The 16,793-nt window shown below is 31.8% G+C and overlaps 1 protein-coding gene across 1 annotated transcript in view; it reads left to right on the plus strand.

Moving 5' to 3' along the window:
• LOC109108950 (piezo-type mechanosensitive ion channel component 2) overlaps nucleotides 1-16,793 on the plus strand; it is a 93,141-nt gene that overhangs the window by 1,212 nt on the left and 75,136 nt on the right. Inside the window, 3 exon segments of the mRNA XM_042712750.1 lie at nucleotides 5,963-6,058; nucleotides 13,445-13,570; nucleotides 16,403-16,445. Of these exon segments, the coding sequence (XP_042568684.1) occupies nucleotides 5,963-6,058; nucleotides 13,445-13,570; nucleotides 16,403-16,445 (265 nt within the window).

Here is a 16,793-nt window from a genome sequence, read left to right on the forward strand (position 1 = left end):
AAAACCTGAAGTTTAGGCCTTTTGAGAACTAACCCTGTGCGGTCTTATGTGCAATACTGCAGTGTTTTATTTACTTTATTTTATTTAAGTGAAATTTTGATCACGAGTTGATGTCAGATTATTGACAGAGTAATACATGAAACCCCTACGAGTGTTTTAAAGAGACATTCGACACCAGTGACTTCTGCATTAAACATATGGAGTGATTTTATATGTTTATTTATTTGTATTTTTATTTATTTATTTTTTTAAATTCTGAATGATTCCATTCTGGCCCAGCCATTTATACTGTAGTAATAATTATTTACAAACTTTTTTTTTTTTGTAATGTTTCTATTTGTGACATTATTAGACATTTATTCTATTCCCATCTGGATAGCTGGGACTTATGCATTGATTGATTAATTGTTGTAAATTGCAGTTTTAATAAGCATTGACATTGAAAAAATATCAGTACTAAAAAAAAAAAACAATAAATGACTAAATGCATGAATAAAATAACAGTAATGAAGGGTTAGTGTGAAGTGTGTAGAGCAGGTTTAGTCGTTAAATTAAAATGAATGTTGTCTCTTGTCTAAAATAGCTGAAATAAACAAGTTTCAGTTTTGTTTCTAAATATGTTATTATTGTTTCAAGTAATACTCTTTATGGTGTTAGTATAACCTAGAGGTGTTTAGTAAGTTTTGCTATTGTATTTATTTATTTTTTCTTCATTTTTGAAAAAAAATATTTATTTATTTTTCTTCATTTTTGGTTATTTTAGTACATAAAGTTAAATTAAAATGAAAATGAGAAAGGTTGCCTTGTCTGAAATTAATAAATGCATTTTATTTTAAGTGATGCTTTTTATGGTTTTAGTCAACTATAATAACTCTGAGGCGTTTAGCCTGGGACATTGAGGCGTTCCCATTACCGTAAACACACCTTTAATATTTGATGATTTTATTTTTTGGGTTGAAGTAGTACTGAGCAAAGGTCATCTGCTCAGGACGGACAGGAGCACTGAATGTTCATGTTGGGATGAAAGCAGGTCTTGAGATGTTTGAGAGTCTGTGTTGGAGTGTCACTGGACTTTGTCAGCGTCTGACGGATGTCTGTCCGTATGAAAGAGTAATCACAAAGGAGATGTTAAGTAGTTAACATATTTAGAAACTAGTTAAGTGTTAAAAGGTTAGGCTCATTTGAACTCATTTAATGTTTAAGTATTGTGGATATTCTTTCAAAAACAGTGTATTTTAGTGTTTATACCAGTGTAATGCCCTGCCTCTTAGACATTCATTGTAATTTCATTATAGTAAATTTTGTTTTTATGAACTGAAGGATGAGTCAGTGTAATTTTAGGATCATTGAAATGCTATTATAGTTTTTTATTCATATTTTGAATGAGTATTTTATTTTGCTTTTCAGTTAAAATTTTTGTAATTTTGTCTGTTTTTATCATTTGTATTAGTTTTTTTAATGTCTGTATAGTTTTTATTTTTTAGTTATTTTAGTACAGTAAGTTAAATTAAAATAAAATGCTGCACCTAGCTGAAATAACAAATATTTTTCTTTTTATTAGTTTATTTTATTTTAAATAATGAAAGTGTATTATTATTATTATTATTATTATTATTATTATTATTATTATTATTATTATTATTATTATTATTATTATTATTATTATATATTTTCAGTTAACTATAATAACTCCTGGACATTTTAGTAGATTTTTATTTGTTGTCATTTTTATTTTTATTTTTTAATATGCCTATATATGATCATTAATTTTTTATTTCAGTTTTTGTTTTTAGTTATTTTAGTACATGTACAATAAAATTAAAAAGGTTATTTTTTAAGTAATTAATTTTATTATTATTATTATTTTATAGTTTTATTTAATTATAATAACCCTGGGGTGTTAATTTTGTTTATTTTATTATTATTATTATTTTAAATAGTTATTTTAGTATGTAAAGTTGAATTAAAACGATGAGAAATGTTGAAAGCAAAATATGAAATATGTGTCCTTTTTAAAATATTTTACTTTAGTTAAAGTTTATTTTATTTCAAGTAATGAAAGTTTTTTTTTTTTTTTTTTTTTTTTTTTTTTTTAGTTAACTATAACAACACTGGCCCGAGTTGAATTTACTTCAAATGTTCTAAGCATCTGTGGTTAAATTGTGAAAATGTAGTGTTTTTCACCTGCTGTCAGTCTGAGCTCTTCTGAAAAGCCTTTCAGTTCTCCAGAAACATCAATCATTCGTGAGCTGGATGATGGTTTGAGCACGGCCAGTGTGGTTTCACTTCTGTCTCTAAAGGAAAGATTGACTGAAGCTTTGTGAAGGAATAAAGCAGCGATTCTGATGTAGCAGCATTTTTATTATTATCTCAGGTTAACCATCCTTGTCAGAAGCATCATGTTAAAAGGAAAAGATCTGATCTGGGGTGCGTTTCCCAAAACCATAGTTGCTAAACTGTTAGCAACTTAGTTGGTTGGCAATGGGAAATTGCATTGCAACCAACAAAGTTGCTAACTTAGTTAGCAACTATGGTTTTGGGAAACGCACCCCAGATGGATTTGTATGTGCAGTGCAGTGCTGTATGTGACGAATTAGAAAAGAAAAGGACCCATAAATGTCCGAGTGTTGCTAAAAATACAATATTTGACACAATCTCTCTTAATGGAGGTTTTTTGGGCAATGTTTCAATTTCCACTTAAACATTTCAGAAAAAGTTTCGCATTTTGTCCCGAGGTGGTGTGTTTAATGCTGCTGCTTTAATAAACAGGATGATATCCTCTGCTGTAATCTGTAAGACTGAGTTTAATGGCCTCTTATCTCTCTCTCGCACCGGTGTGCTGCTGTCCAACTCCTCCAAAGGCACAGCTGTGTTTCTGTCAAAGGCTTCTGTTTAACACACTTAAAAATGATTTGACCTCGGTTGCACATATTGGATTAATCAAACACATGACTCTGCATACCATACATTTTGTATTATATTGTATTACATCCTAAAAACATAATAAAAACTGCAGAGACATATTTAAAAATGAAAATAAAAAATGGCAAAAACACATCAAAATTACTAAAAAAAAAGTACATTAAAATGAAAGAAGAAAATCTAAAAATGTAATTAAAAATATTACTATAAAATAAAATAGTCAATGATATTCAAATTACACTGATTCTTCCCTCGATTCATAAAATAATTAAATATTAAATTATGTTATACATATGAAATGAAATGTATGGATGTATTTAATGAAAAAAAATGTTTAAATAATTAATTAAATCGTTTGTTTATGTTTTTACAGCAGGGTTGCTCTACAGGGTTCTTTAGTTAACATTGAAAAAGTTCCCATAAGACCTCCATAATTCTTCAAGAAGAAAAAAAAATAGTTTTATTATATATTACAGTATTGAAAAATGTATGTTAAAATAATTTACAGTTTTCTAGGGATAGTGTATTTAGCCGAGTATCAAATGTGTTTATTTATTTGCTATACATGGTTCTTTAGTTAACATTATTTGGCTGAGATGCAACTATTTGAAAATCTGGAATCTGAGGGTGCAAAAAAATCTAAATATTGAGAAAATCATCTTTAAAGTTGTCCAAATGAAGTTCTTAGCAATGCATATAACTAATCAAAAATGAAGTTTTGACATATTTACAGTAGGAAATGTGCAAAATATCTTCATGGAACATGGAACACTTAATATCCCAATGATTTTTGGCATAAAAGAAAAATCTATAATTTTGACCCATACAATGTTTTTTCTATTGCTACAAATATACCCCAGAGACTTAAGACTGCTTTTGTGCTCCAGGGTCACATTTATATACAGTTGCAATGTGCAAACTAGTGTTGAAATAAGTTTTTTTGTTTGTTTTTATAATGACTGCTTACTTTTTTCTAATAACATGTTTTTTTTTTGTTTTTTTTATAAATGTTTTTATTGAGAATGACTACCATTGCATTCTGTTCATACAGTTTATGTAGTAAATTGTACTTAATACAGTTTTAATGCTATTAACATTTTGTGTTTCTGACTGTAATAGATGTATAAAATAGGTTTCCGTAAGTATGGCATGTTATAGTTGGAATACAGTACAAGGTGCTTCCTCAGAAATACTAAAACACTCGTTAATGGAATCATTAAGGCACTGGAATCGTTAACTGGACCAGAATCATTAAATTCCTTACGATTCCCATCTATATTAAGCTCTAAATAGAGCACGTCTCCTCAGTCTTTTGACAAAACATCATTTTATGTGAACATATTGATGTCTTGGTTTGTACTGGTTTTTAATTTTCATTTTAATATCACCTTTCCATATAGTGCTCAAGTTTGACAATGTGATTAAATATTTAAGAGTCTTTAACTGCAGTGGAAAGTCCCTGTGGCTGTGATAGCTGCACTTTTACTTCACCCTTTTATTGTCATTCTTGCTTTTTCTCTCACAAATGTTGTTTGTTAAGTAGGGAATAGAGATATATTGGCTTTTTAACAATCTTAAACAGTATAATTGGTATTTTGGCAGTTTGTAGATGGAGATGTAATCATATTTTTTTCATCTTTGGCGTCTTCTGAGGGTTTTCTTTTGACTTTTCCAGAGAATAGGATGTAATTTCTGTCTGGTTCAGATGAGGTTTACTGCTGAGCTCCATGTTTGGTAGTGTAATAAATCTGCGTGATATTCACAGCATCAGCATCGTGCAAGATTAACAAGATTTTCAAATGCCCATACTTTCGTCTAAATGTTAAACTCGAGTCGTGTCATGACTTTATTTCGTTTTCAGAGCATCTTTCTGTCCAGTGATGAATAAAGTTCATGAAAAGAGAGAATCTGAGCAGATATTCTGGAAACTTCAGGATACTCTCCACGCGTGTGTGTGTGTGTGTGTGTGTGTGAGTGTGTGTGTGTGTGTGTGTGTGTGTGTGTGTGTGTGTGTGTGCGTGCGTGTGTGAGTGTGTGTGTGTGACACTGTTTGTCAGATGCGCAGACGGAGACTAGAGGTCTGCGAGGACATTTATTTGAGGCCTATAAACGAGACCCTGTGATTTGACATGATCTTAATTAAATGGATTCCACAGATATGTTAATCTTCTTATTAAAACATGAAATGTTAATAATAAATGTATATTAAAAAAGGCAGAAACACCACTTATTTATTTATTTATTTATTTATTTATTTTACTAACTAACTAATTTTATAATATAAAAATATATTTTGCAAATAATATAAACAAATAAATGTAAATATTTATTCACTCATTCATTCAATTATATATAATGCAAACAATCTGTCATTCATTGACTTATAATGTAAATAATATTTGTTTACTTATTTACAGATAATATAATATAAACAATATAATGTAAATAATATTAATTCATTTACAAATAATGTAAATATTTATCCATTCATTTGCATATAATATAAATGTATATAAATTTTTTTATTAATTCACTCACTCACTCACTCACTCACTCACTTATAAATAATGTAAATAATATTTATTTATTCATTCATTTGCATTCATTTGTAATATAAATGTAAATTTTCATTCATTCATTCATGAATTTACCTATAAATAATATAAATCAAATTTATTTAATTGCAAATAATATAATATAAATAATACACATTAATTAACATAGTATACATAATATATTGTAAATACTTATTTATTTCTATATTTATCCAATAATTCATTCATTCGTTCATTTACAATAATATAATATAATATACAGTATAATGTAAATAATTCGTTAACAAATATTTTATTTTATTTTATTTTATTTTGTTTTGTTTTGTGTCTTATTATTGTTTCATACCTGTTATTTATTTACCATATTTTCGTCTGTGTGAGCATTATTTCAGGCTTTGTGTTTTTAAAAATGAGAGATGCAGTACAAAAAAAGTTTTTTTTTTTTGTCTAATTACTCTTAACATGTTGATCTATTCTCTCCGCAGCATGTCTGTTCAGGTACAATGGACTTTCCTTCATCTACCTCCTGTACCTCCTCCTCATCCCGCTGTTCCCCGAGCCCTCCAGCATAACCATGCAAGGTGAGAATCATCACTGCACCAGCACTAACTCTTTAAGTGTCACAAGTTCAATGCAGCAAGTGCATCCATCTCCTCCTGAAGCCTCCGTTAGTGCCTCATGCAGAAAATCCAATAGAGCAAAAGCGTTAACAAAACATTAATTTAAACAACTTCAGTCAGGAGACACTATAGATGGTGATTCGTGACTTTTGTTCAGAGGAAGCGCTTAGAGGAAGATCAAGATTTAGGATGCAATGAAGATGTGCTGATCATGCTGAATAATTAATGAGGACGTTAATCTGCAGAGACGAGGAAGGTTTAAGCGTTAGAGAAACTGATCAGTATGATTTTTATTCCCCTAATAGAGTTGAGTTATTGAGCCTGATGAGGCCAATATAAAGGAAAGACTGTGAGAGAAACTTTTAAATATGATGTCAAAGATCAAACCATTATTTAAATTTCACTGCATAATATGCTAATTTTATGCGTAAATTGTTAGAAACAAATCAGCATAGTGAAAGAAGGCTGTTCTGCTCACCAAGCAGTATTTGATTTAAAATACAGTAGAAACAGAAAAAAATGTAAAATATGAAAACAATTAAAAATTACTGTTTTCTGTTAGAATATGTTTTAAAAAGTCTTCAGTGTCACATAAAAATTCATAAATCATTCTAAAACGCCAATCATCTTATCAATAAACAATTCTTTGATTAATAAAAATTTAAAACAGTTGGGCTGCTTCATATTTGTGTGGAAACCGTGATACATTTTATTTTTCAGGGTTCACAGATGTATAGAAAGTTCAAAAGAACAGCATTTATTTAAAAATTTAAATCTTTTATGAAATTATAAATGTCTTTATTGTCACTTTTGATCAATTTAACACATCTTTGCTTTTAAATTTATTAACAAAAAAGTCTTACTGACTCCAAAACTTTTAAACAGTAGTGCATTTTAAATATTAGAGTGAATAATGACGTTGTTTTCTGAATGTCTGGTCCATTTCTGCTCTGTTCATTGCAGCACATTTCTGTAGGTTAGTTTGGATGTTTGTTTTCTGATTGTTAATTATGTATAGGAGAAGGTTTTCGTGGAATAAGATGAAAGAGGAAGAGGACAGGACATTTTTAAGTGGTCCACTTACACTCATCAATAGTTAAGCAGACCTGTGCTCATAGTAAGAGCAGTGCATTCTGGGCTTCACAGTTCACACAGATTTATCAAATGCTCATTTGGATCCTATTTATGGGAATATGCAGATGTGATTATGCAATGACTACAAAGAAACAATATAATGGGATGCTAGTGTTTTATGGTTATGCAATTGGAAAACAGAAATGCCTGCAGGTGTGTGTGCATCATAATCAGCTGCTGTGTTTCAGTCAACATAGAAAAAAGGTGGAAATAGAGGTGCGTGCAAACATGCAGATTCACACATGCACTTCTGTACTTTTGCTTTGTTTACAACAGACAAAACTAGACAAAACTGCTCAAAGGCTTGAAGTGACTTCCTCATTCTGGTCCTGTGAAAAAATAATTTGATTGTTAAACTGAGTTCAGTTTTGCTTCCTGGTTACATTACGTTTCGCATTTTAAGTGCAGAGGTAGTTATTTTTAGGTCTAAACTACGCCTAGAAAACTAGAAAATTATTTATTTAATATAAATTTGTCAATACTGTAATAAATCCTTTATATATTATAATTACATTTTATTATAAGTACATATGCATGTATAAAAATCATATATATATATATATAGAATCACCAAATGAATGTAGAAAAAAATAAAAATGGGATATTTTAAATATTTGTTTAATGCAATCATGAATGAAGACATGTATCACTAATATCAATACTGATACTAATTTTTTTTTTTTTTGAGTAATTATAGACCTTTATCATTATAGTAAAATATTTGCCATCATTTTAACATTTAAAAGGCCAAAACATAAAAAAAATTATATATATATATATATATATATATATATATATATATATATAATTAATTTAGGTGAGCTTAAAATAATTGTCGCATAAACCCATTATAATAAATTTATAATTATTTACAAAAAGTGTTTCCGTCGCATCATATAACCCAGATTGCACGTCTGATGGCAGATGGAGTATTCTGACGACGACTTTCAAAACTTTTATGGACCTTGACACTGTTATTTATTTGTCAGTCTATGGGACAGTCTCAAGCCTCCAGGTTTTCATCCAAAATATCTTAAATTGTGTTCCGAAGGCGAACAGAGCTTTTATGGGTTTGGAACAACATGGGGGTAAGTGATTAATGACAACATTTTCATTTTGGGATGGAGTATCCCTTTAACTGACCTCATTCAACTACCTCTTCTGTCAGTTTAAATAAAGAACTGCTCTCTGAGATTTTTGACACTTTAATCAGATTGAAAAAGCTCTTTTACACTACAATCATTATATCTGCACTCTTTGTTTACTTCACTGGTTTGCACTCTACTATATCTACCATGTGCCTTGTGCTGCTTTACTTATCTTTCTTTTTACATGACTTATTTGTATATTTGTATAGTTGTACTTTATATTTTATCTGTATTTAATGTTCTACTGTTAGTGTTATCTGTATGCACCATGGGTCTGAGAGTAACGCAATTTCAATTCTCTGTATGCATGTACTGTACATGTGGAAGAATTGACAATAAAGCAGACTTGACTTGACTTGACTTCTGTAGTGTAGTGTTTTAACCCAGTATACAGATGATATCAAAACTGCCCCTCTGTGTTCAATCATTGTTTTAGAAGGTGATTGTTATACGGTACATGTGCAAATTTGACAGATGACAGATTTGACAGCTTTTAGCAATGATCTTGATATTTCTACATGCCCCCAAATGCTCTTGAAGGAAGAGAGATATTACGGTTTATAAAGTTGTAAATATGGATTGTATAATTTTCTTATACAAAGACATCACTTCACTTCAGAATGACCTCTATTAACCCCCTGAACCCATTTGAAGCACTTCTTATGATGGATGGATGCACTTTTTTGGCCTTCAAAATCTGGACCCCCATTCAGTGCCGTTATAAAGCGTGGAACAGTCAGGACATTGTTTTTAATATAACTCAGATTGTATTCCTCTGAAAGAAGAAAGTCATATACACCAGGGCTCCAGACTGCGACCAAATGGTCGCATTTTGCGACCAAAATTTGAGAGTGTGCGACTGAATTTTACATCCAGTCGCACATGTGTGACCAGTAAATTTGCCTCCCCCCCCCTCCGTATTTTTTTTATACATTAAACGTGGAAGGGGCACGTCAATGATCAATGAAATGAGCAATGAAATAATTAATGAGACGCGAGCGCACACGCACGCAAACACACACACACACACACACACACACACCGCACTCACATACTCATGAGACGCGAGCACACACTCTGTGAGGCGGCCAATGCGTGTGAGAAGAATAGGGAATGGCCACTGTAAGTGGCTAAAATTTGTGGAGGGGGAGGGGCCTAGAGATAATCGAGCACGCGTAAACATCTGTGGGAAGGAAACGCAGACAAATATCATCACAACCTGATATGTGCGTGCGTCTGAGCTATGAGCAAGCGAGCTATTGATTCGTTCTTCCGACCTGCGGCTAGTGTACCAGTGCCAGAGTCTACAGTGTCACCGTCGGATGATGATGCAGAGTCAGAGGTTGGTGTGGCGAAAAAAGCCCGCACTCGCCATTTTCGAGAACACTGACTGAAAAAATTCAGCTGGCTAAGGTACTATAAACAATCGAATTATATGAATTGCGAATACTGCAGCAGCTACCCCAGACAGGGCCGCCCCTAAGATATGGCCAGGGCTGGCCAGGGCTGGCCACGGCAACCACTGTATAAACTGTGGCCACCCCAGGATGATTTGCAGTGGGTACTATAAATTTAAATGGAGAATGTAAATTCATAATAGTTTAAGTGGGGAAAAAAGTAATAATAATTGGATATATAATTGCATATAATTACTATAACACGAAGAGTGACGTTTTTCTCCAAAAGTCAGCATAATTACAAATGTGATATTGATTTTATACAACAGTTCAATAAACAAGAAGTTAATATCAAGAGACTTATGTTTTAGACAACATATTCCCTGATTTTGCTCTATTTCTAAAAACAAAAATCATTCCAAAAACAGCCACAGTTTTGCGTCTCTGAGCAACATGATAGTGTTTCGTTCCTGAATGAATCAACTGTTTAAATGATTCGGTTCAATCGCAATGACTCATTTATTAACAATGACTCGCTGCCACCTACTGGCGGTTTTAATTTCACATTTAAGGTACCTTTTCATTTTTTTAAATAATTTCAAACATCAGTTTTCAATGTTTTATGTTAAAATAACTAAACATTATTTATTAATTTGTAACTGCAGGTTAAAGTATTCCATGTCCCACAGAGCAGCATTAAACAGTGTATAAAAAACATCTAAATGCCACTTCAAATGCAGCTTCTATTTTCTCTGCATTGCAAAGATCAATTTTGTTGATACTGATTGCATTTGCTTGGTAACAGCCCAAATGCAAGTATTTGACCTAAAAGATGGTGCACACTTTTAGAAAAAATGGCATAAAGATAAAAATAATAAATTCAGGAGTCAGCTGTCAGCACAATTAGAAATAAGATATCAGCACAATAACACACTCAGCAAAATATTGTCTATTTATCGTTATCGATAAAATCCCAGAAATATCATTTTTTGTCAATATTGCAAACCCTTTTTTCTTTTATTTTGGTGTGCCACCCCAAGATTTACTGTGGCCTCATCTGGCCACCCCTATTAAAATTTTCTGGGGGCGCCACTGACCCCAGAACTGCGGGGAACACAAAGTTTGCCGATAGTACAGGCACTTCGCAGTTTAAACACAATACACTGATTAAACACAATCTCAGCCTAAAGCATCGAGTATGCCGTGACATGTTTATAAATCAAAAAGCAACGCCACTGCCGGTTGCTTTTAGAAGACAAATGACTGTCAATCAGAGCGCAGATGAGGCAGAGATGATGTTGAAATTTAACACGGCCTACTTCGTTGCTAAAGAGGAACTACCCTTCACTAAATACAAAAGCCAGCTCGACCTTCAAAGGAAGAATGGCTTAAAACTTGCAGAAAGTGCAGAATAAAATGTGACACTGAATTTGAAACAGCACATTGTAATTTCTGCATCTATTATTAAAGTATTTATTAGTAATACAGTGGAAATTAGTAGATTTGGTTAGCATGTTGATTTACGGTGTGCGCCCCTAAATTTTCTGGTTGTGCCCCTAAAATTTTCAGTTGGGGGCCACTGTGCTCCTAGTGAAAAAAGTTAGTCTGGAGCCCTGTACACCTAGGATGGTTTCAGAGTGAGTAAATGATGGGCTAATTTTAATTTTTGAGTGAACTATCCCTTTAATGTCTTTTGGGGGGAGAGGATGAATTCATGTGTTGCAAATCTCACAGCTCTGATTTTTATGTAAATGTAAGAATATCTTTGATATTGTTAGTATTATTTCAAGATGAACACTTACTGGACTAAAACAGCTTGGCTTTACTTGATTAACCATAAAATCCTGTTCAAATGTGAGTCTCAGATATGAGGAGTGTTTATTTGTTCATCTCTCAATCGTCGTTGGATTGCATTGCATTATATGTTTTGATAATAAAACAAAGCATTTAAATATCATCTTACCAATATTATTGGAGATATAGAGTAATGAATGATATTTATACATTTTATTTAAGTATCTGCTACACTGTTATTAATATCTCACTGATTCACATTACAAGCATTCATTTTTGGCCATATAAACAGGCAGGGGTGGCAAAAACTGCACAGTTAATTGAAAGTTTACGGCGATCAGGAGAGATGCAGTTAGCGCTTTTCATATCGTTGTCTTCCTCATGCATGGTTTTTATTTGAAAGGCATAAAATATGTGACGTGAATGAGTGTTTTGGCAGAGATCTGCACCCGCGGTGCTCACTAAACTACGCATTAACAACCCCTTCCTCCTGTTAGGGGGAAATTAGCTCAAATTGTTTTGCACACTGTGTTTTATAGAGTAAATCAGGACAAGCCATATCCCCTGCCGAGGACAGATCCAGCAGTTAGCATCTGGCAGCGCTTCTCACTGTCTGCTTTCTTATGATTATGTCTCACTTGTGGCTAAAATGATCTCCATTAGGAAGCATTACATATGATGGGCTGCACAGCCGTGCTCAGGCCTGCACCACATCAGAAAATATTGATTGTTGGTAGAGAAAAACACTCAAAAAATACTTTAATACTTCATTTGACCTTGGCGTTCTGCTATTTGAGAGTGTTAAAACAAAGAGGCTCTCACGATTAGCTGTTGTTCGTCTTGTAAGAACAGCAATGAATGCTTGTGCTGAGGGAAATTAACAACACAAACTCCATTAGCGTCCTCTCAAATAACACAAAAACACACGTGAAGTGTTAAACACGTGCACATTTGTGTCTTCATTCAAACCCAAGTAGATTTTGCAATGTTTTTTTAGTTATATCTTAAACAAAGGGCTTTTATTGTTGCTTCTTTGGCTTGAAACTTGTTTGTTCAAACATTGCGTAACAATTTGGAAACCCTGGTGTGATAAATTTTGAATATTGCATCCCTGCGAGTCCTTAAAAACGTCTTTAATTCAGTTGAAATTTAAGATCATAAAAAGTCTTAAATTGTATAACAAAAGGTGTTAAGTTTAGGAATCTAAACACAGGAATTGCAATACAGCCTAATGGGATTATTAAACTTCAGAAGGCAATGATTGAATGAAATAAATCACATGCATATTTCAAAGTCAAAACATGGCAATTTTTTGCAGGCTTGTGTTTTTAAAACCGTTTGCAATCAGTGGGTACTGCACATTTATGTTTAAGCAATTGCTTATGATCTACTGTCGATGAATTATGGTTTAAATTATGGTGTTAGTATTGTAATATCTTGTAGATGATTGTAAGAGAAATTTCCTTTCCCCTTATATTTTGAAATGAGCAGCTGGAAGTAGCATATACTTTCAAAATAAGAGTCCCACTGCATTTCATGCTTGTTTATAATTAAAAGTCCTGCAATATTTATACTTTTTTTTCTGGTTATTATTGGTATTTTGGTTAAATAAACTATATCTGGCATTTAATTCAATGTAAACTGTTGCAGCTTCTTGTTGGGTCACAGGGAGGAAAGACTATGAACTTTATTTAACACATTTAATACAGGTTTTACTATTATTGGCACAATAATGTGTGTAATGCCTTTCTTTGAACTCATTATTATCATATCAGCAAATCCCCTATGAGCTGTGATGATGTGGTTCATCACCATGTCAGACACAAATCATTACTGACCCTTGATGCTTGCTCCTGTTGCCTTTTCTCTTCCAGGCTACACGGGGCACTTGCTGAAGTCTTTATGCTTCTGCAGTATGACCTTCCTCTTCATCCACATCATCTATCAAATCACCATCCACAGTTTGCTGGCTGCAAACTCTATCAGTTCTGAATTCAACTGTAAGTTATACTTCCATATTTCAAAAAAGGTTCATCAAGATTGTCATAAGTTCATGCACACGCCATATCATATGTTGGTGACTGGAAAGTTTTGCATGCAGAATTATGAAACTACAGTGCAAGCATGGAAAAAGTTATTTTATATTATTTTATTGATATATTTTATAATATTTTTTATTTTTTCCATTTATTTTTATTTTATTATATTTTAATCTAATTTTATATTTAATATTTGTATTTCATCAATTTTGTTTAGGAAGTGTTTATTTTATAATGTTTTCCCCATCATTTATTTATTTAATTTTTAATTTTATAAATATATTTTATATATTGCATTTTTACATTTATTTATTTTATTTTATTATAATTTTAATCTAATTTTATATTTATTTTTATTTCATAAGTTTTGTTTTAATATTTTATTTTATTTATTTTATTTTTGATTGAAATGTGACAGACGTTCTTTGTGAAATTCACTCTTAAAGCATATGACTGAAAACCTTTCTGGCACATAGAGACCCCAGGTGATAAGTGTTTAATGAAGCTTTATGTACGTTTGTGTGACTGTGAAATGGCCCTTCATGCTGCGTGAACTCACTGTTTGATTGCAAAGCAAGTTAGGAACAGTGTTGCGCGAGTCGGTCACAGATCAGTAGAAGAAACGTAATCCTTCTTAAGTCTTTGTGTCTTTCTGACTATGAATAAAGACCATGAATAGCTCTTGAGTGTTCAGAGGAGGACAGAGTCTTGCTCAGGGTTGCTGACCTCAGAGGTGTTAGTGACCTCTGCATCGCTCCACTGACCGCTTTCTGCTGACCATGCTTATTTTATCATTGTACTGCCAGCCCTGAATTATGGACCAATGAATGAGACAAATTGACAGTATTTTTCTCTGACAACCAACATTAGATTGAGATGTTGACATTTATAACCTCAAAACCAGCTGAAAAATGACCATTATCAAATTACAATTTGTCAAAACTTTGTTTATTTTTTAATTATTTGTTTTTGCATTTTATTTTATAGTTTATTTAATTTTTTATTTTTCCATTTTCAAGTATTTTTTAATTTTATATTTCATTTAATTGACAATATTTTTCTCAGAGACATGGACATTTATAACCTCAAAACCAGCTAAAAATGTTAAATATATTTTTAAAAAAAATAACACAACCTACTATCCTTTTTTATTTTCTTTCTTTCTTTCTTTTTTTTTTTTTAATTACAGCTTATCATATGAGCAAGGTTTCTCGTCTTACACGGACACAGCAGTATTTTTGGTCTGTCTTCTTTAACATTAAATAACCGTGTGGGAGGCTTATGGGAAATGTGCCACTTAGATTTGTCTTTGCCCTCCAATTGTTCCCGTCTGAACAATGAAAACATTACTCACGTCCCTCTGAGACCGGAGACTATTTACTGTTTCTAATGTTTCGATTCTGGGAATGACAAAAGCATTCAACTTACTTTTATAACCCTTTTCAGAGCTGATGATTAGACATTTTGGTTTACTTAGACCCTTTTCTTTCAGTTCTGTCCTGGTGTGACTTTTGAACTCAGTACGACATTAGATTGGTGTCATTAGACAAACATCCAGTCAGTGTAATGTTGGCATGAATCCAGGCAGCGCGTCAGTCTCAAAGGCTATTCAATACCTAATTACTCTCCTAATTTACTACGAACACATACTGACGTATTGATTTGTGATTACTGTAAATAATACAGACACGTCTGAAGTTTTCCTTCGGCAGCTCTAACGGATGTCAGACATGAAAGCCATAGGCCGTGCTTTACAGTGACTGTACAGTGGATATAATATTTTAATATTTAAATTTTTATACATCTTAAGAATCAGCTAGATAAAAGTAAAGAGAAAAGAGCAAAGGGTAATTGAACATAGAAAAGCAGTTCTCTTTAAATACAGATAAAATATAGATATAACACTATAAAACATTTGTTAATTATATAAATATATTGGTATCAGTTATCTTTTATATATTCATTTATGTATTCGATTTTTTTATTATTTATATTGTTGCAGTTTTAATTATTATTATTTTTTTAATGATTTATTTTTCATTATTTTCAATTTCTTTTTTTTTAAATGGGTTGAATTTAAAAAATGTTTGATATTAGATAAACACGTAAAATCACAGCTTATTTATTTATTTTATTATTATATATATATTTTTTTCAATTAAAATAGGAAACTCTGCTTGTATATTGGGTCTGCACTGTTATACATCAATACTGTCTGCTGGTTATTACTGAAAAAAAAATTTATCAAAAAATCTAATATCAGTATTTTTCTTTAAACACAGATATAACGCACTAACATTAAAAAATGTATTAAGTATATCAAAATGACTACATTGGTATTAGTTATTTATTATGTATTATTTTTTATTACTAAATTATTTTAATAATTCTCATTTCTATTTTTATTTTTTAATTAGGTCAATTAATTTTTATTGTAATATTTAATATTTATTTTTATTTATACAACTTGTACAAATGAAAGAGCAAAGGGCAAGTGGAGGTAGAAAAGTGCTTCTCTTTAAATAGATCAGCCTGCCCTTTTTAAAGATTACTTGTCATCTTATCACATTAATCATCTCTAGACACATTAATTCAGTCTTCCTCAAAAAATGCTCAGAAATGACCCACAGTGACCCTGCAGTCTGACACAGCACAGCACCTTAGCTCTCGTCATTGTTTTATGAAAGCCCACGGTGAAGGTAGTTATCGGAGAATCACCCTGTGCTTTATAACTCAGTGTACTGGAAAATCCTATACAATGAGTAGTAAAGTTTTATCTTTTCTATTTACCAGGTTCAGCGTGGGAGAAGTCAATACGACAGATTGGTTTCGAGAGGTGAGTCCAAGCGCTTATTTTAATCACAAGCCTATAAACTGCCTTAGAAACATTTTATGAAGGTTTCATTTCATGTCTGTTTATCAAACTCTCACATATTGCTGTTGTGAATATGAACGGTTTTTAATTGGAAAAGTTTTTACTGCGTGTCTTTTACAACTGCTTCTTTATAGCAAGACACTAAACCTGCAACAAGCACTGCAAAAACATCCCTGATTATTGATTGAGTTTCTATGGAATGCTTTGAGGAGGAAACGAGAAAGTATTATTATTATGCTACCAGAACTTTGAGAGCAGTTTTGTGTCATTGACTGTGTTGGAAATGGAGTCGCATACTAAATACTGTGC

This window comes from Cyprinus carpio, chromosome A2 (assembly GCF_018340385.1).
Source record: "Cyprinus carpio isolate SPL01 chromosome A2, ASM1834038v1, whole genome shotgun sequence".
NCBI lineage: Eukaryota > Metazoa > Chordata > Actinopteri > Cypriniformes > Cyprinidae > Cyprinus > Cyprinus carpio.